This window comes from Jaculus jaculus, chromosome 1, assembly GCF_020740685.1.
Source record: "Jaculus jaculus isolate mJacJac1 chromosome 1, mJacJac1.mat.Y.cur, whole genome shotgun sequence".
NCBI classification, from domain to species: Eukaryota; Metazoa; Chordata; class Mammalia; order Rodentia; family Dipodidae; genus Jaculus; species Jaculus jaculus.
Genome location: NC_059102.1, coordinates 243,396,872 through 243,416,711, shown reverse-complemented (window position 1 = coordinate 243,416,711; position 19,840 = coordinate 243,396,872). Strand labels below are relative to the sequence as shown.

General features: G+C 48.7%; 1 protein-coding gene across 1 annotated transcript in view; it reads left to right on the top strand.

Annotated features, from left to right (window-relative positions):
* Lgr6 (leucine rich repeat containing G protein-coupled receptor 6) overlaps positions 1 to 19,840 on the top strand; it is a 153,094-nt gene that overhangs the window by 127,336 nt on the left and 5,918 nt on the right. Inside the window, exons 8-17 of the mRNA XM_045140196.1 lie at positions 272 to 343; positions 526 to 597; positions 3,210 to 3,278; positions 4,357 to 4,428; positions 6,261 to 6,326; positions 7,489 to 7,560; positions 8,028 to 8,099; positions 9,613 to 9,738; positions 11,101 to 11,261; positions 18,411 to 18,491. Of these exons, the coding sequence (XP_044996131.1) occupies positions 272 to 343; positions 526 to 597; positions 3,210 to 3,278; positions 4,357 to 4,428; positions 6,261 to 6,326; positions 7,489 to 7,560; positions 8,028 to 8,099; positions 9,613 to 9,738; positions 11,101 to 11,261; positions 18,411 to 18,491 (863 nt within the window). The remainder of the gene's footprint in view (positions 1 to 271; positions 344 to 525; positions 598 to 3,209; positions 3,279 to 4,356; positions 4,429 to 6,260; positions 6,327 to 7,488; positions 7,561 to 8,027; positions 8,100 to 9,612; positions 9,739 to 11,100; positions 11,262 to 18,410; positions 18,492 to 19,840) is intronic.

The window sequence follows — 19,840 nt, the reverse complement described above, 5'->3', positions numbered from 1 at the left end:
GCTTTGCAGATAAATTCCTTAACTGCTAAGCCATCCCTCCAGCCAGGTGGCACACACTCTTAATGCCAGCACTCGGGAGGCAGAGGTAGGAGGATCACCATGAGTTCAAGGCCACCTTGAGACTACATAGTGAAATCCAGCCTGAGCTAGAGTGAGACCTTGCCTCGAAAAACTAAAAACTAAAAAGTAAAAAAGTCAGAAAGCCCTGTGGAGTTTCTTCCTCTCTCCTCTTCTCCCCAAGTCCTCACTGCTCCCGGGTGCTGTCTTTCAGGGGCTTCCACAACAACAACATCAAGGCTATCCCAGAGAAGGCCTTCATGGGCAACCCTCTCCTGCAGACCATGTGAGTACTGTTGCTGCTGCTCCCGTGTGGAGGCAGGAGGGTCACTTCTAGAAAGCCCCAGGGAGGCAGAAGTGTGGGGAAGCTGTTATCTCCTATGTCCCTTCGCTGAGCCTCCACTGGGAGGAGAAGGAACTTTAAAAGGGGTGAGCATCTGAATTAGGGCTTGGGTCTTTTTCTTCCAGACACTTTTATGACAACCCAATCCAGTTTGTGGGAAGGTCGGCATTCCAGGACCTGCCTAAACTGCACACACTGTAAGTGGGTACCAGAAGGCTCCGTGCCACAGCCGGGACCTCTCGCCTGCACCTTCCTGCTTGCTCCCTTCTGCCAAGCACAGCCCTGCTGGAAAGAGAGGCCTTGGGGGGGGGGGGGTGGATGGGCTCCACTTTCTCAGACCTACCTGAGCTTAATGGCTTCCCTCCAAACTCCATGACCAGTGGCTTCTTCCTCATGTGAATGAAGAGAACCCTTCTCCATAGCTAGGGAAGGCCACCTGTCCTCTTCAAATGTATTCATGGCTCATGGGAGCTACTCCATGCATACCTGTTGGAAGAACGGCAGACAGGCTGAGGTTCTGAACGCTGGACTGCTCCTCCAATGCCGTGCGGCACAGCTTCCTGGGACCCTCACTGCACCGTGTTGTCTGCCTCACACTTCGGCTCCTTTGGTCCTCTTTCCCACTCTATCAACTCCCGATCCAAGTCTTACTTCTTTTTTAAAAATAATTATTTTGTTTATTTATTTGCTTGTGTGTACACACACACACACCAAGGTCTCTTGCCACTGCAATTAAATGCTTGTTTGGCTTTACATGGGCGGCTGGCTGGGGAATTGAACCCAGGCTGACAGGCTTTGCAAACAAGAGCCTTTGCAAGGTGAGCCATCTCCCACCTCTCAAAAAAAAAAAAAAGAAAAAAAAGCTGCTGGGACTGGAGAGATGGCTTGGTGATTAAGGCAGTTGCTTGAAAAACCAAATAACCTGGGTTTGATGCCCCAGGACCCACGTAAGTCAGGTGCACAAGGTAGCACATGCATCTGGAGTTCATTTTCAGTGGCCAAAGGCTCTGATGCACCCATTATCTCTCTGTGTCTGCCTCTTTCTCTTTCTCTCTCAAATAAATAAAATTTTTTTTAAATGAGCCGGGCATGGTGGCTCACGCCTTTAATCCCAGCACTCAGGAAGCAGAGGTAGGAGGACAGCCATGAGTTTCAGGCCACGCTGAGACTACATAGTGAATTCCAGGTCAGCCTGGGCCACAGTGAGATCCTACCTCGGAAAGCCAAAAAAAAAAAAAAAAAAAAAAAAGACAAAAGAAAGAAAAAAGCTTCACACACCTAACCTCTCCAAAGCACATGTTTCATTTTCACCTTCTGGTCACAGTTCATTTTCATGCAATCCTTGCTTCACTGTGTAGATGGAACCTGAAATACTCAGGTACAGAATGGGAACAAGTCTAGGCCCTGACCTTCTGATTCTAGGCTCACCGCTGGATGCCATGTTGTCTCCTCAGGGTCTCTCAAATACTTTTGTCTGTTTGATATAGGATTTCATGTAGCTGAGGCTGGCTTTGAACTCTTCTTGATCCTTCTGTCTCCACCTCCCAAGTGCTAGGATTACAGCTGTGTGCCGCCATATCTGATACTGTCACCTTTTAAAAGAGAAGTTTCTGGAATGGGGAGATGGTTCAGGGGGTAAAGCACTTGCTGTGCAGGAGTGAGGACCTAAGTTTGAATCCCCAAAACCCATGTAAAGCTGGACACCATTAGAGTGGGCATCTGTAATCCCAGCGGGCCTCTACAGTAACATGGAAAGTGGGCACAGGAGAATGCCCCTGAAGGCCCTGAGCCAGCTAGCCTGACATCCACAGCAGTGAACAAAAGAGCCTGCTGGAGACAAGACAGACATTGAACACACACACACACAATAAGTAAATAAATAAATAAAAATTTCCTCAGACACGATGGCTTATGCCTATATTCCCAACATACTCCAAAAGCGGAGACAAGAAATTAGGAATTCAATGAACCAGGTGAGGTGATACACGCCTTTAATCCCAGTACCCAGGAGGCAGAGGATTGCTGTGAATTTGAGGCCACCCAGAGACTACATAGTGAATTCTAGGTTATCTTGGGCTAGAGAGAAACTTTACCTCAAAAAAAGAAAAAATAAAATAAGGAATCAGCTACATAGTGAGTTTGAGGCCAGCCTGGACTACATGAGACCTTATCTCAAAAGAAAATAACAGGGCTGGAGAGATGGCTTAGCAGTTAAAGCACTTGCCTGAGGAGCCTAAGGACCCAAGTTCAATTCTCCAGTACCCATATGTAGGCTGGATACACAGGGTAATATATGCATCTAGAGTTTGTTTACAGTGGCTAGAGGCCCTGGCGCACCCATACTCACTCTCACTCTTTCTCAAATAAATAAATTAATTAAATATTTGAAAAAAGAAAAAAGAACAAAATAATAAAACACATTAACCCTGTCTCTTGCCTATGTTTTGTTTTGCCTTTTTTCAAGCAAAAGCCTCAATGTTGATGTTGCCCAGCTCAATCTCAGCTGAGATGGGCTGACAATTTAAGAAAATTACTAGTTCAAAGCCAGGCGTGGTGGCACACGCCTTGAATCCCAGCACTTGGGAGACAAGAGAAGTGGGTGGATCACTGTGAGTTTGAGGCCACCCTGACACTACATAATGAATTCCAGGTCAGCCTGGGCTACAGTAAGACCGTAACTCGAAAAACAAAAAAAAAAGAAAAGAAAAAGACTAGTTCAAACCTGCTAAGAAGCGTGGCTCAGCCTCTAACTAGGCAAAAATGCTAAGTGCCTGGCCAATCCTCCACAGCCAGTTTGCTCTGTCTGCAGATCCCTGAATGGTGCCACTGACATCCAGGAGTTCCCGGACCTCAAGGGCACCACCAGCTTGGAGATCCTGTGAGTAGATCCTCGCTCTCTCCACCCACTCTATTTCCCCAGGGACTCTCCTGCCCCCTGCTCCTGGAAGACTGTGCGCACCGTGCGCTCTCCATCCTCTGGCCTGCCTCGGCTGCTGGCCATATGTGTTGCTGCCTCCAGGCAAGGTAGGGGGAGATGAGCCGAGGAGAGGAGGTCCATCCTCACTGGCCCTGCTTGGATTTCTCTGGTGTAGCCTCACAGAGTTCCCAATCCCAAGCCATGGGTACACTGAGGACACAATGTGGGAAAAGGGTTGTGAAAAAGCCCATTTCCTTTGTCTTTGAAAGGCTTAATTCTACCATTGTTATATCCTGCAGCATAGTAGGCCCTCGGTAAGTCTTAAATGAATGAGTGTAACAATCAAGAAAGCGCCCAGCATGAGCGTTAGGAAGTCAACTCCCTGCCCCAGATCACACAGCTCATTCATGGCACTGGTAGGACTGGCTGTCTCCTCTGTGCCTCTATTGTCTTCCCCTAGCTCAATGGCATGTAGAAAATTTTTCCATGAGGGTAGTAATAGTTTCCCAAGGACGACCTTGGCCTTGGGTATTTCCAGGGACACCCTGTGCCTAAGCCAAGCCTGTTGTCCAATCTGCCCTCGCAACCCTGGCCACCCCAGCCTTGGGTCCTTCTCCTCTTTCCCATCTCCACTCCCTCCCCCAGAGGCACAGGAAGCGAAGTGTGCGCTGTGTTCCCATGGTCCCACTACTACGGCTGGCCCTCCCCTCTAAATCCTGCAAAGCAGGAAATATTTAGTCCCTGTCCTACACGCCCAGTGTTGCTGGGGCCATTGGGAGAGGTGGGGTAGGGTTGGGAACGACTGGGCTGAGGCCCCTCGCTCACCCATCTTCTCCAGGCCTAGGAGAGCTTGGAGCTCAGATATGGGAGCCTGGCTTTTCTGTTCCTGCAGCCCCACCCCCCATTTTATTTCTCCCACCACTTCTCTTTGGTCGGCTCTGTCCTCCCAAGACACTATCAGGTCCAGAGCTGGAGACAAGTGTCTGGGAATGGCAGGGCCCTGGGTCTGGTGCCAGCTCTGTCTTTGTTCTCCCTGCAGGACCCTGACCCGTGCAGGCATCCGGCTGCTCCCACCGGGAATGTGCCAACAGCTGCCCAGGCTTCGAGTCCTGTGAGTGGCTCATGATCATTCTCCAGTGCTGGCATTGCGTTCCTCTCTCCATGTCCCAGCAAAAGCCTCTCTTGCTCCGGCCCCACTTGGTCACGTCTCTTTTTAAAATTTTATTTACATATTTATTTATCTATTTGTTGCCAGCGTATGTGTGTTTGGGCGCAAGTGTGTGGATGGGTGTGCTTGCGCCTTTGTATGGATGTGTATGTGTAGAGGCCAGAGTTGATGTCAGGTACCTTACCCATCTCCTTACTTTTTTGTTTGTTTGTTCTTATTTATGGAGGTAGGGTCTCTCTCTCTAGCCCAGGCTGACCTGGAATTCACTATGTAGTCTCAGGGTGGCCTTGAACTCATAGCAGTCCTCCTACCTCTGCCTCCCGAGTGCTGGGATTAAAGGCGTGTGTCGCCACTCCAGGCTTCTTCCTTACTTTTTTGACTCAGGATCTCTCACTGAACCCAGAACTCACCAGTCAGGCTATACAAGCTAGCCAATAAATCCAAGGGATCCTCCTACCTCCACCTCCCCAGCACTGAGATTAAAACCTCATGTTGCCATGCCTGGCATTTTATATGGGTGCTTGGGATCCAAACACAGGTCCTTGTGCTTACATTGGCAAGCACTTCACCCGCTAAGCCTTGGCCCCTTAGTCAAACCTCTTTCTGGAGAGTGGGCAACTTTGGTTCCTGTCAAGGACCTGCCTGGGAAGGATTATCCCCTCTAGTTCATGATTAGAGGACATTGGTCCCTGGAGTCAGTCCTGGCTTGTTTGAGGCCAAACACTACCATTTCACTAGCTTTGCTAATTTGGATACATTCTTTATGTCTCTGAACTTCAATCTCTTCATCTTTAAAATGAGAGTCAATTTGTGAGGCTTGAAAAATATGTGTAAATTGCCGTGCATGGTGGCACACACCTTTAATCCCAGCACTCGGGAGGCGGAGGTAGGAAGATCGCCATGAATTTGAGGCCATTCTGAGAATACAGGGTGCAAGTCAGCCTGGACTAGAGTGAGACCCTACCTCGAAAAACCAAAAAAAAAAAAAATCTGTAAATCACCCAGCACATAATAGGTGCTCAAAAATGACATCATTACTCTAATTTACACAAAAAAAAATTAGTTCCTTTGGGGACTATGAAGGTACTTAAGTAGTCCAAGCTTTTCTCTTCCCCTTGACTTCAACTTCAATCTGAAACTCCTTGTTAGGGACTGGCTCATAGCTCAAGACATGTGCATTGACATCAAGGTATCAGGAGATGGGGTCTCTACACCCAGCCTTGCCCACTGACTGGTAGCATGTTCTCAAACAGATCCTATGTTGAGGTCCTGGGCCTCTGGTTCCTCGTCTAAGTGGAAGGCTGAGCCAGATATTTCCTGCCAACTCCATAAATGGTGGTTATCGGGGCCATTTCCGTGGGTGGTATTGACCATCTTGCTCAGTAATGCCCATGTTCCAAGCTTGTCTCACTGCCCTACACCCCACTCTCTGTCTCTTTTCTCATGTCCCTGTCCCGTACTTCCTCCCTGACTTCCCCCAGGATGCTCCCAGGGTCCTATAGACCTTCGTGTAGATAAGGTATGCCTCCGCCTGGCAAATATGCAAGTCAGCCCCAACCTGGTTCAGTGCTCAGCACGGGGAAAGAAAGGGAAGTCTATTTAAGGCAGTCGGCACTCTAGTGAAAGATGTGTTCGTACCATGTCTCTGCTGGGTCCCTGTGACCTTCAGCGCTTTGCCTGAAAAGCACAGCCCTCGTCTGGGCTGCTTCTCCCACCCCCCTTCACCTTCACATAGCCACTGCTTCACCCCGGCCTGGCCTCTGTCTCTTCCCCAGGGAGCTGTCTCATAATCAGATCGAGGAGCTGCCCAGCCTGCACAGATGTCAGAAGTTGGAGGAAATGTGAGTCTGGAGGCAACTGGAGGCAGAGCCATTCAAGGCAGACTCTGGGCAGGTCTGATGTAGGGTTGGGAACTTAGTAGAGATCTGAACAGGTCCCCTAAAACTCACAGAAGATAACACTGCTCGGAGAAGGTGCCCTAGAGTCCCATGATGGCTCCTTCTGAGTGACAAAATGCAGTTGTGATTAGAGCCACTTCGGGGCTCAGTGGGCAGGTTCAGGAAGTCTTGAGAGGAACTAAAAGCACCCTGTGTTTCGGAGTGCGTGTTCTAGCTTTCCACACCTCATCCATACGCACAAATAGATTGTGCTTGCAGACACAAATATGCACTATCATGTATGAGACTCAAGTTTCACAAGGAAAAATAATCATTTTAAAAATGGGTGGCGCACACCTTTAATCCCAGCACTCGGGAGGCAGAGGTAGGAAGATTGCTATGAGTTTGAGACCACCTTTAGACTACATGGTGAATTCCAGGTCAGCCTAGGCTAGATCGAGACCCTACCTCAACCCCACCCCCCCCAAAAAAAAGACAAAAAAAAAAGAAAGAAAAAAATCTTTAATTCCCATTTATCCAATTCCCAATTCCACTTATCTTAAACTAGCATGCCTTCCTGAGGCCCTCATGTATGTCCCCTGCTTCTAGTCAGGGCAATGCTTTGGGGGCCAGGGCAAGGAGGAGATGTAAGGGTTTGTCCTGTTTGTCTGGGTGACAATGTCATTGACATTGCTGAACCCCAGTGTTCATCTTCTGCTTAGACAACCAGTCTACTGAACTCGGCTTCCCAGTTCAAGCAAGCACGTGGGCCATCCAAGGGCTGGGTGGTGCTCTGCCCGAGTAGGGGTCGAGAGGACCTACGACACGAGGGAGAATGGGGGACAGTTCCGCTGGGCTGGGAGCCAGGCCCGGTGGGAACCCTGGAAGCTGACTCCCTTTTGGGCCACAGGGATGGTTTTGTGGCTTTGTCTCCTGACCCACTTACCCAAGGCAACCGGATCCCCTTGTGTTCCCTTTAATTCTGGTGACTTCCGCGGGCTGGGCCTTTCTTCCTGTGCCAGGAGAAGTGGGGGGCTCTCCTTTCTTCCTCTCAGTGCTTGGGGGGCGTGGAGCAAAGCCAGAGTCTGAGCCTGTGGGTTCATCTAGCTTCTCTTGCTGCCCCTAGTGGCCTCCAACACAACCGGATCTGGGAAATTGGAGCCGACACCTTCAGCCAGCTGAGCTCCTTACAAGCGCTGTAAGTACTGATGGCGCCCAGGGGTGGAGGAGCCTGTGTCCCCAGCAGCTCACACTCATGGCACATGTCCAGTCTAAGCACTCATAACATGTGCCTGCCTCCCCACTCCAAGCCCCTTCCCCAGCACCCACGTGTGCACACACGTGCATGCGCGCGCGCGCGCTCACACACACAGGCACGCGCACGTGTGAGAGTCACCTGCCTGTTCAGATGGCCTCATAAGCCCCTTCTCCAGCCAGTCCCCAGGGGTCCTGAGGCTGTGGAGCCAAGCTACCATGGACTCAATGTACCCGTTCCAAGGGCCATGGCCAGGCCAAGCACTAGGCCAGCAGCAGATACCTTCTCCAAAGGTCTAAGGTCACTGCTGTTGGGGAAGGTCAGGAGGGACGAATGTGAGGGAGAGCAGGGTTGGGACAGTCCACCCTCCGCCTGTTACTGTCCTTTCTTATCTCACACCCTGCTCACAGAGACCTAAGCTGGAACGTCATCCGGTCCATCCACCCTGAGGCCTTCTCCACCCTGCGATCCTTGGTCAAGTTGTAAGTACTTTTTAGGATGCTGGGAGCCAAATGGGCTTATGGACTGGCTGGTGGGGTGAAGAGCTACCACTGAGCAAGGACACATAGAAACGTTTCATCGCGCACCCCGGGAATGTTGGAGCAGCCGATCACTCTCACAGGATGTTTGACACGCTGTGAGGCTTGATAAGCAGACAGCCTGTCTCCTGCAAACTCTGGAGCATCATCTGCTAATGTTCTCTAATGCTTTGGCAGCCTCGGTCCTCCCAGTGTCCCCCTGCCTCACTTCCAGCCCAGCCTCTCCACAGGCCTGGAAGTCCTTCTCAGTACAAGAGGGTGGTGGCTAATGCGGGACCCAAGGTCTCAGAGGGTTGTAGGGCTGCAGGAGACCATAGATTCTTTAACCCACATAGAATGTAAACGGGAGCCTGCAGGGCTGCCTGCGTGGTCAATTGTGTCGGGCTGAAAAGGGTTTCTGACCTGGCTGCCACACAATGGGGTGCAGTTATTCACTGGGCCAGGGCTCTGCCCGAGAGAAAGCTGGTCTCCTTTCTGCCTGCCACACCATGCGTCCCAAAGGCAAGTACACCCAGAAGGGGCTCTTTTCTGACTAACACAAAGACTCCTCTGGACTAGCTCCTGCCCTAGCCTCAACGACCACCCAGCTACTGACCCTCACTGCATTGATGACAGCTCCAAGGCCTAGAAGGAGAAGCCTGCTCCAAGCCAAAGGCCACAGCCCAGAACTTCCAGGCAACACACAGTCCTTCCCCAGCCTGTGGCTCTCTGGGCCCTGGGCCTCGGTCATATAAAACTCTCACCTTCCTCTTCACACTCCTGTTTGCTCTACTCCTGCCGGTTAGGTAGGACAGATATTTTTATCCTTTGAAAGATGAGGACATTGGAACTGGGGCAGATTTGTGACTCCCTTTGGTTACACAGTGAGTTAGTGTCAGTGCCAGGTTTCCCGCCTGCCAGTCCAGGACTGTTTCCACGACACACAGTCTGTGGTCCTACTATTTGCTTTGGAGCCCCAGCATCCTCTAATAATGTCTCCGGGATCAGCCCGTGTATGCGCATGCCCTTACCTCTGGCTGCCAGGCAGGTCCCGCAGGACGCAATGGGCGACCCAATCCCTGCTTGGGACCGCATGCCTAGCTCTGTCCTCCACTGACTCTGGCCTCTCCAATCATCAGAGAGGCCAACAGCAGGCAGGAAGGTGAGATGGTCTGAATGGGACCCAGAACCGAGCACAGGAGCTACGATTGGGGATTGTGATCTACAAATCAGGACCGCTTGGCTTTAAGTTATAACAGCACCTGGTACATAGTGGGCGATGGCTTTTGTACAGAGGGTGCCTCCAGCAACTCTCGAGCGCCCCTCCCCTGGCATGTCGGTGTTTCCTCCATGAGCTTGTCTCCTGGCTTTTGCTCCATTCCTCTTGCTTCCATCTACACTGACCACCCCTTCAGCACAGCCCTGCTCCTTCAGCGTTCCAGTGACTGCCTATAACCCTGACCATCCACTGTCCTAGGGACCTGACTGACAACCAGCTGACCACACTGCCCCTGGCTGGGCTGGGGGGCTTGACGCACCTGAAGCTCAAAGGAAACCTGGCTCTATCTCAGGCCTTCTCCAAGGACAGTTTCCCAAAACTGAGGTGAGTGCTCAGCTTGTCCCCATGCCTGGGGACATGTATTACGCACAGCAGGAAGCCATTGACAGACAAGGAGAAAACCATAGGACTACAACCCTAAAAAGAGCCTCATGGAGCTAGACATGGTGGCTGGCGCACGCCTTTAATCCCAGCACTCGGGATGCAGAGGTAGGAGGATCGCTGTGAGTTCAAGGCCATCTGGAGACTACGGAGTGAATTCCAGGTCAGCCTGGGCTAGAGTGAAACTCTACCTAAAATAAAAAAAAAAAAAAAGAGCCTGATGGCTTAGAGCTTGGCTCAAAAAACCTGCTACCAGCTGATAAGTTCTGACACTGTGCCTCTTCTCCCTCCTCCCCTCCTTTATAGCATTCCTCCACTCCCAACTACCAATGCTAATGGACACTGGAGCTTATGGAGAACAGGAGCAAGCTGATATATAAAGCCCTCCTGGGTCTCCTCGCTCCGCATAGCCAGACTGTCTGTCCTCGCGAGGGAAGCGTCTGAGTCCCTGGAACCAGAGCAGAGCCCCGGCACTGACAAGGGGAAAACAAGTTGCACAGCCAGTCCCCTGGTGCTAATGACATCCAGGCCTCCTTCGTGCAGTGGCGGCAGCACAGCCTGTGTGGCCCGAGCCTCGTCTGCTGCAAGCTAATGAGATGCCCAAGGCGTCTGTCCTGACCCTCAGAGAACACAAGATGCAGCTCTGATATGCCCAGAATGGGGAGGAGACAGGGAGAACGATTCACAAAGGGCAAAAGAGTCGCTGAGAGAGAGAGAGAAAGGAACCTTGCTCACTCTCTCTCTGTTTATGGTGCTTAGGATCAAACCCAAGGGCCTTGCACATGCCAGACAAGTGCTCAGCCACTGAGCTGTATCCCAGCCCCTGCCTCCTTAAATAGGAGATAAGGGGCACAGAGTACCTCGAATGCTGTGTGAACTTGGGGAAGTTACTCCCCACGCTAACCTTGTTGAGGAGACTTCTTAACCGATAGGCAGAGAGCCCTTGGTGGTCTACCAAAACACCCCCAGAGCCCACCGAGGACAGAAGTCAGGCTGCAAGACTCAGCTAAAGAAAGCCTTAGAAGCCAGGCGTGGTGGCGCACACCTTTAATCCCAGCACTCGGGAGGCACAGGTGGGAGGATCGCCATGAGTTCGAGGCCACCCTGAGACTTCATGGTGAATTCCAGGTCAGCCTGAGATAGAGCAAGACCCTACCTCGAAAAACCAAAATAGAAAAAGAAAGAAAGCCCTAGAGAAAGCAGGTTATCTTGGGGTTGAAGGGCAAGTACTTAGTGCCCAGCTCCTGGGGCTGAGGCTATCTTACTCAGATTTCAAACACACTAAAGCAGCCCTCCGCCTCTCAGGATCCTGGAGGTGCCCTATGCTTACCAGTGCTGTGCCTATGGTATCTGTGCCAGCTTCTTCAAGCCCTCTGGGCAGTGGCAGGCAGAGGATTTCCACTTGGAGGAAGAAGAGACCCCAAAGAGGCCTCTGGGTCTCCTCGTTGGACAAGCAGAAAACCACTGTGAGTTACTGTGGGCCCTGGCCTGGCAGGGTGGGGCACAGCAGTGAGGATGTTTGAGAGGAGGCTTAGGGATGTGGGAAGGGAGTCCCTTGTGACCTGGGAGGAGCTGTTCCACTGCTTCTACACTTCACCTAAGGGGGCTCCCCCCACCCCAACCCTCGCCCAGAGATGCTGGGTGAAAGAATGATGGTAAGAATTGCAGCAGTAATATCTCAACATCTGCCTGGCCCTCTGCAGTTCATGAAGTGCCTCAAATGAATCATTCAGTTACTCCCCTACCTAACGATTCATGCCCGTCATCTGAGTGGTTGCCACCTCAACACACGAACCCTTCAACCTCTGGGTATTGTCAGAGAAGATATACCCATTATTATGTTGACTAATGGATAGAACTAGAGCAACTGAAATAAAATTGCTTTCAAGAAAAAAAAGAAGCATCTCTGCTCACAATATGACCTAGAACCAAACAGAACATTGTAGGTGATTGCTCTCGGAGGCTGTCCTTTGCCACTGCTCTGGCCATGAGTCCAAACATGAAACTCCAGTTGTCAGTGAGCACCAGGGCTTGCCGACATGCACAGGCTGTCTTGAGCCAGAACTGTTTCTAAAAGAGTTGGAGTAGAAGGAAAGGTTGGAGATAGGTAGCCAGGAGACTATGAGGTATTGTCTGCTAAGTAGTGTCTTGGATAAAGAGAGAGTTCCTTTCCTCTCCTCTACCCTATCCCACACTTTTTGTTCTTGACCTCAAAAAGAGTTAAGAGAGAGAAAGGGGCTCTGATTATTGGATTTCATTTTCCATCTTGAACTTCCTCCCCAATATCTCAGAGAAGCTGACCAGAAAAATAAAAATTAAACCTAAGCCAGGCATGGTGGCACATGCCTTTGATCCCAGTGCTTGGGAGGCAGAGGTAGGAGGATCACCATGAGTTTGAGGGCACCCTAAGACTACATAGTGAATTCCAGATAGGCCTGGACTAGAGTAAAACCCTACCTTGAGGGGCTGGAGAGATGGTTTAGCAGTTGAGGCATTTGCCTGCAAAAGCCAAAAGATCCCAGTTCAACTCTTCCAGACCCATGTAAGCCATATGCACAAGGGGGCACATGCATCTGGAGTTCGTTCGCAATGGGTAGAGGCCCTAGCGTGCTCATTCTCTCTCTAAATAAATAAATTAATTAATTAAAAAATACTTTAAAAAAAACTATCTCGGAAAAAAAACCAACTCTAAAGCTACATGAGACCCTGTCTCAACAACTTATGATGGTTTAACGGTACACACATAACTGGGTCCAAACCCAACTACACCATATACCAATTGGATTGCCTTCAACAAATTAACCTGAAGGGTTTGTTGTTGTTGTTTGTTTGTTTGTTTTTTGTTTCTTTTTGAGGTAGGGTCTCAGTATATAGTCCAGGCTGACCTATAATTCACTCTATAGTCTCAGGATGGCCTCGAACTCACAGTGATCCTCCTACCTTGGTCTCACAAGTACTGGGATTAAAGGTGTGTGCCACCATGCCCAGCCTTAACCTGAGTTTTAATTTCCTTATCTTTTAGTGAAAAAGATAATCCACCTCTCAGAGGTTGGGGGAGAGAACTAGAAGGTTCCATACAAAGCAAAGTGTGTTTTCCACCACCTACTGCTGTGAGAACCAGTGTGTTCAGGGACACATACGTGGGGACAGTGTCATTGTATAGCCTAGGACACAGCTCACAGAAGACAAGGACTGCACAGTCAGGGGTCTCTGAGTGCTTTCCTTCCAGTACGTGGAAGCAGGATAGAGGCATTTCCCAAGGAGGGTACAACTCCCAAGAGCAGGACAGGCCAACAGCTGTCCCCTAGGGACAGTCCCGGATGTCTTCTGCACACTCCCTAAGGGGAGTGGAAGGGGCTGGAAGGAGGAATGGAAACTTTCCTTCTTCAAGGTGAAACTTTCCACCCGGCTTAGGTCTTGGAGAACCACAGGACTTCAAGTTAGTGGGCTGTCTGCCGCTTGTAACAGGAGCTAGGGCAGGGCCCCCCACTTCCTGTGGGAGCAAAAGAGTCTCAAGAAAGCAAGCCAGGAGCTGCTGCTCCAGCCAGATTCGATTTCCTCCCTGTTTGAAGAGTGGTTACTTAACACCTTGGCCGTGACTTTCCCAGCCTCAGACAGAGACCGTAGGTTTCACCCCTTGTATTTCATTCATGCATTTTGATTTCAAAGAACTGTGTGGATCCCCATTCGTTCTGGAGAGCAGAGGCAGGCGGGGAATGGAAAGGAGAGGGAAGGAAATGCCAGGATGCTTGTGGGCATACCTTGGCCTTCCACTAGTCCTGGAGTTGTCCAAGTCAAGGGCAGCTCCATAATCTTCCAGCCTCCTGGGAGAGCTCCCAACACAAGCTGTTTCCCTTTAAGTCGGGAGGAAGGATCTGCACAGGAAACAGACCATCTGAGCCGAAGATGGGGACAAGTGCAACGGAATCTCATACTTATTCCTTTAGGATGGAGGAAGAGCCCACAAAGCACTGGGTCTTAAACCTCAACAATGCACAGGTGTATTTTAAAAGCAAGCAGTTCTTCCTCCCCTTTAGATGCCCAGACATTAGCCTGAGTTGAGAAACAAGGCTTATTCTTTAAAAAAGAAAAATCTTTCAAGCTGGCATGGTGGCAGGACGCACCTGTAATCCTAGCATTTGGGAGGTAGAGGCAGGACCATCAGGAGTTCAAAGCCAGACAGAGCTACAGCCTGCCCTGTCACAAACGCAACACAATGCAGAACAACAAAAATTTTTGAATAATGGGTTGTCCTTACAAAAGAGGTCGTGTCTTTATAAGTTTCAATTTTGTTTTTTCACTTCTCTGAGGTACAGTCTCCCTCTAGCCCAGGCTGACCTGCAATTCACTATGTAGTCTCAAGGTGGCCATGAATTCATGGCGATTCCACCTGAGTGCTGGAATTAAAGGCATGCACTACCACACCCAGCTAGGTTTCAAAATATTTTAAATTTCAAAATGCTTCCAGAATTTATAGACCTCAGGCTGGGAAGGGTGGCTCAGTGGTTAAAGGTACTTGCTTGTAAAAGCCTAGGGTCAATTCCCAAGCTACCTATGTAAGTTGGACCCATAAAGTGATGCAAGCATCTGGTGCTTGCAGCAGCAAGAAACTCTGATGTGTGTGGGCGTGTGTGTGTGTGTGTGTGCACGCACACACACACCACAAATAAGTTAAAAAAATTTTTAAGAATTTATAGCTGGGGAGATTTCCCAGTGTACACAGGCACATGTTTGCAAAGCCTTCCAGCCAGGGCTCAATTCTCCAGTATACACATAAAGCTGGTGACATAAACTGGCACATACATCTGGAATTCATTTGTAGCATGGCAAGAGTCCCTGGCACACCCATATTCATTCTCTCTCTCTCTCTCTCTCTCTCTCTCTCTCTCAAATGGATAAATAAAACCTTTTTAAAATAAGAATTTATGGACCTCAAAGATGTCCATACTCCCATGGAGTTCACAAATCCTATTATCATAAATACTGTAATAAGATTGGCAATGTGGTAACGTGGCTCAGGGGTAAAGGGCTTGCTTAGCATACACTCAGCACCACCAAAAACAAACAAAGGATCCCACAATATAAATAAGAAAAAAAAAAAACAAAACTTATTTGACTCAAAATCCTATAGAATGTTCTTGACAATAGGTCTACTTCCTAATTTTGTTTTATTGGACCAACCTAGAATTATAAAGTCTAGAATTAGAATTGAAGTTAGAAGGAACATTAATATTTGCCTAGTCCAGTTTTGACTCCTGGTAGAACTACCTTCTTTCACCTTGGAGACTTTCTGCTTCAATATTTCCAGTGACTGGGATGGAGAGATGGCTTGGCAGTTAAGGCACTTGCCAGAAAAACCAAAGGACCCAGGTTTTCTTTTTCGCAATTTTTTTTAAAATTATTTATTTATTTATTTATTTGAGAGCGACAGACACAGAGAGAAAGACAGATAGAGGGAGAGAGAGGGAATGGGCGCACCAGGGCTTCCAGCCTCTGCAAACGAACTCCAGATGTGTGCGCCCCTTTATGCATCTGGCTAACGTGGGACCTGGGGAACCGAGCCTCGAACCGGGGTCCTTAGCCTTCACAGGCAAGCGCTTAACTGCTAAGCCATCTCTCCAGCCCAGGACCCAGGTTTGATTCCCCAGGATTCACATAAGTCAGATACATAAGTTGGTGCATGCATCTGGATTTCATTTGTAGCAGCTAGAGGCCCTGGTGAACCCCATTCTCGCTCTCCTCTCCCTCTCTCTCTCCCTCTCCCTCCTCCCCCTCTCTCTCTATATATATTAAATAAATAAATAAAAAGAAAATATTTTAAAAACATTTCCAGTGACAAATTATTCCGAAGACATGCATCTATAAATCTCCCCCACCTCTTCTTTCTACTCCCTAGCCCTCCAAAATAACTAGTCTCTCCCTGACAGTCGAACATCCAGGCTGTCTAGTCAGACAAACCTGGGCTTGAATTCTGTGTTACTTGCTGATTGTGAGACCTGGGCCAAACCACTTACCTGATAAGCCTCAGTGTCCTTATCTGTCATCTGTCTGTGCAGCTACTGTGAAAGTTAATGAGGCCATGAAGTGAGAACTCACAGGGAAAGTAAGAGCTCAAGGAATATTAACCCCTGTTAGGTAAGTCTATGAGCCAACGTATTACATTGTAGCATGACACTTTAGTCCCTTGCCTCCAAAAGCTCCTTGAGACCAGAGGCATCTCTTATTCAGCCCTGAATTCCTCTGCACTTACACAGCATCCAGCTAACTGTGACAACTTATTCTTGTTAGAAAGAGTAAGAACAGGCCGGGCGTGGTGGTTTGAGCCTTTAATCCCAGCACTTGGGAGGCAGGGTAGGAGGCCTGCCATGAGTTTGAGGCCACCTTGAGAGTACATTCTAGGTCAGCCTGGGCTACAATGAAACCCTACCTAAAAAAAAAGAAACGAAAAGAAAAGAAAAGAAAAGAAAAGAAAAGAAAAGAAAAGAAAGAAAGAAAGAAAGAAAGAAAGAAAGAAAGAAAGAAAGAAAGACAAGAAGGAAGGGTAAGAGCAGGGCTGGAGAAATGACTCAGCAGTTAAGGCACTTGCCTGCAAAGCTTAAGAATTCATGTTTGAATCTCCAAGTCCCACATAAGCCAAACACACAATGACACAAGTGTGCAATGTTGCACATGTGCACAAGGGGACGCAAGCATCTGGCGTTTGTTTACAATGGCTAAAGGCCCTGGGGTTTGTTCTCTCTTCCCCTCCCTCCCTCTTTCTCAAATAAATTAAAAAAAGAAAGAAAGAGTAAGAACAGCCAGGTGTGGTGGCATATGCCTGTAATCCCAGCACTTGGAGGCAGAGGCTGGAAGAGTAACAAAAGCTCAAGGCCAGCTTGGTACATAGTAAGACCTGTCTCAAAAAGAAAAGAAGATTAGGCGCATAGTAGTGTACACATTTAATCTCAGCATTCAGGAGACAGAGGTAGGAGTATCAATCTCAGCATTCAGGAGGCAGAGGTAGGAGTATCACTGTGAGTTTAAGGCCACCCCTGAGACTACATAGTGAATTTGAGGTCAGCCTGGGCTAGAGCAAGACTCTACCTCAGAAAGAAAGAAAGAGAGAGAAAGGAAGGAAGGAATACAACAAAGAGGGAGGGAAGAGGAGAGAGAGAAGAGTCCCAGTGCTCGGGAGGCAGAGGTAGGAGGATTGCTCTGAGTTCAAGGCCACCCTGAGACTACATAGTGAATTCCAAGTCAGCCTGGGCTAGAGTGAGACCCTACCTGGAAAAAACAAACAAACAAAAAATTAACAATCTAAACCTATGAGCTCATAATAATATCCTCACAAAGAAAATGAAACATAAGCGTGGTGGCTCATGCCTTTAATCCCAGCGCTTGGGAGGCAAAGGTAGGAGAATCGCTATGAGTTTGAGGCCATCTTGAGACTACATAGTGAATTCCAGGTCAGTCTGGGCTAGAGTGAGACCCTACCTCAAAAATCAAAAACAAAAACAAACAAAGAGAGGGAGAGAGAGAGAACAACTTCACTTGAATTATAATTTGCCTTCTTCTAAAACCCATCTAATGATGATAATTTTATCTCCACCTTCTAGAACAAAACAGCATATAGAAGTTGAACTTGGATGCCTAAGAACCTTCAGCTCTTTGACAGTCATTATACCTCTTCTTATTTTTACCTTTTCAAGCTCTTCCAGCTACTTTGATTATACCACACAAATGTCATCTGCCCCTCACTATTGCTGACTCGCCTTTGAACACATTGTAGCTTACCCAAATCTTCTCTGTTATTTATTAACTAATTCGTTTATTTTTTTTCTTTTGAGACAGGGTCTCATGTAGCTCAGGCTGGCCTCAAACTCATTATGTTCATGAGGATGATTTTGAACTCTGGATACTCCTGCTTTCACCTTCCAAGGGCTGAGAATATAGGCCTGAGACATCATGCCCAGAACCAAATTCCTTCTTAATGCGTAGCATTGACAACAGGACATGGAATTGCGATGACAGCCTGGCTGGAGTGAGGAGCTGCACCTGCATTCTCAGTAGCCCTCATGGACTAACGCTGGCTGCAGAGGGCACAAGAGGGTGCAGGATAGCCAAAAGAGCAGCTCTAAAAGCAAAACGTTCACTGTATAGAACCACAAAGGCACATAATCCACATGTGGATAAAAGGGAGCTGCCCAGGGCTGGAGAGATGGCTTAGCAGTTAAGCACATGCCTGTGAAGCCTAAGGACCCCAGTTCCAGGCTTGATTCCCCAGGACCCACATTAGCCAGGTGCACAAGGGGGCACATGCATCTAGAGTTCGTTTGCAGTGGCTGGAAGCCCTGGCGCACCCATTCTCTCTCTCTCTCTCTATCTGCCTCTTTCTCTCTCTGTCTGTCGCTCTCAAATAAATAAATAAAAATAAACAAAAAAAATTTAAAAAGGGAGCTGCCCAAATATTGATACTTAAGGGCAGGAATAGATCTATAGGGCTATTGAGTGACCAGGGCTGAGCAGACTTAGTCAGCAAGACATCTGCTTGAATCAGTAGGAATCAGGACAGAGGTGAGGTTTGAATGACACCATGACCCAAGACCCCCCAGCCATTTTCTGGTCTCCCCTCTCAGATGATATGGACCTGGATGAGTTCCAGCTGGAGATGGAAGATGCAAAGCCACACTCCAGTGTCCAGTGCAGTCCAGTTCCTGGTAAGATGGATGCCTGGGGAGCAGGGACAGGGACACCCCACCATCTGGATGAGAAGGTAGTTCAGCAGCATGTCTTCACCCTTTTCTTTGCCTGACACCTGCCCTACTGGGGAAGTAGCCTCTTTGAATTCTTGTGGGGAGGAGCTGGAGTTCTCTCCCTAAGGTGGCTACTGGTGGGGAGCAGCAAAGGGTTGGGAGGAGTCAAGCAACCCTCACAAACCACCAATCAGAAATTATGCATCTAGGAGAAAGCTGTTCTCATGGAAGAGGGAACTGAGAAAGAACACCTTGATGCTATTGCTGTGGAGTAGGTGGGGTTGTTTTTTGTTTTTTGATTCCCTCTAAGATCCACAACAATCCTAGAGCCAAGGGAGACTCTAAAAGATCAACTTCTAGAGCCTCCTCCGCTCCATCCCAGGAAGAGTGAGATCTCTATTGAAGTCCTGCAGAGTGGAAAATTCTTCAATGTCCCTGGACAACTCCTGCAATACTGTCTTAAAACAGAAGAAGCTGTCTCTGGAGTCTACCTTACGGCCATTGAGCTGGAAAAAGAAGAAAGAAAGAGAGAGAGAGAGAGAGAGAGAGAAAGAGGGAAGGAGGGAGGAAGGAAGGAAGGAAGGAAGGAAGGAAGGAAGGAAGGAAGGAAGGAAGGAAGGAAGGAAGGAAGGAAGGAAGGATGGATTTCTTCCTCCTTGACATCGCTCAATCTAGGATGTTTCTAAGAGGTCCCTCTCCCATATAGAAAATGCTTAACAGGCCATGCCAGAAGGCAACAGCATCCAAGACAGCAACTGTTCAGAATAAACACAAAATGTTGATCAGTTTGCTGCTCCTATTTCATACCACCTCCATTTTCCAGGTTTCCATCTTTCTTTGGCTCAGGCCCCTTTGCCCTCTCCTTGCCCAGAAAGTAGCTTTCGGCCTGACTTTGCCGAGCACCACCTCTTAGCGTTTAGTGACAATAGCACGCCCCCTAGTGTCAATGTGGAGCCAGAGCACTACCCCGACCCAGCAGGCGCAGGTGGCATTGTTTTCCTTGGAAACTCATGCTTCGCTCACATTACTGCAGAAATGTCATGTCTGAAAACCAGCAATCAACAGGGATGAGGTAAAAGAGGAAGTTCCACAAACAAGGCCCAACTTGAATTTGCTTTTAAAATAGACTCATACAAATAAGTCAAATTACAGTGGAGTATTTATTACACAGCCACTGGAAATGTGTCTTGGGGGCGGCTGGAGAGATGGCTCAGTGGGTAACAGCCTTTGATGAGTAAGAACGCTTGCTATGCAAGTATGAGGACCTGAGTTTGGTCCCCAGCATCTATGTTTAAAAGATTGGGCACATCCAC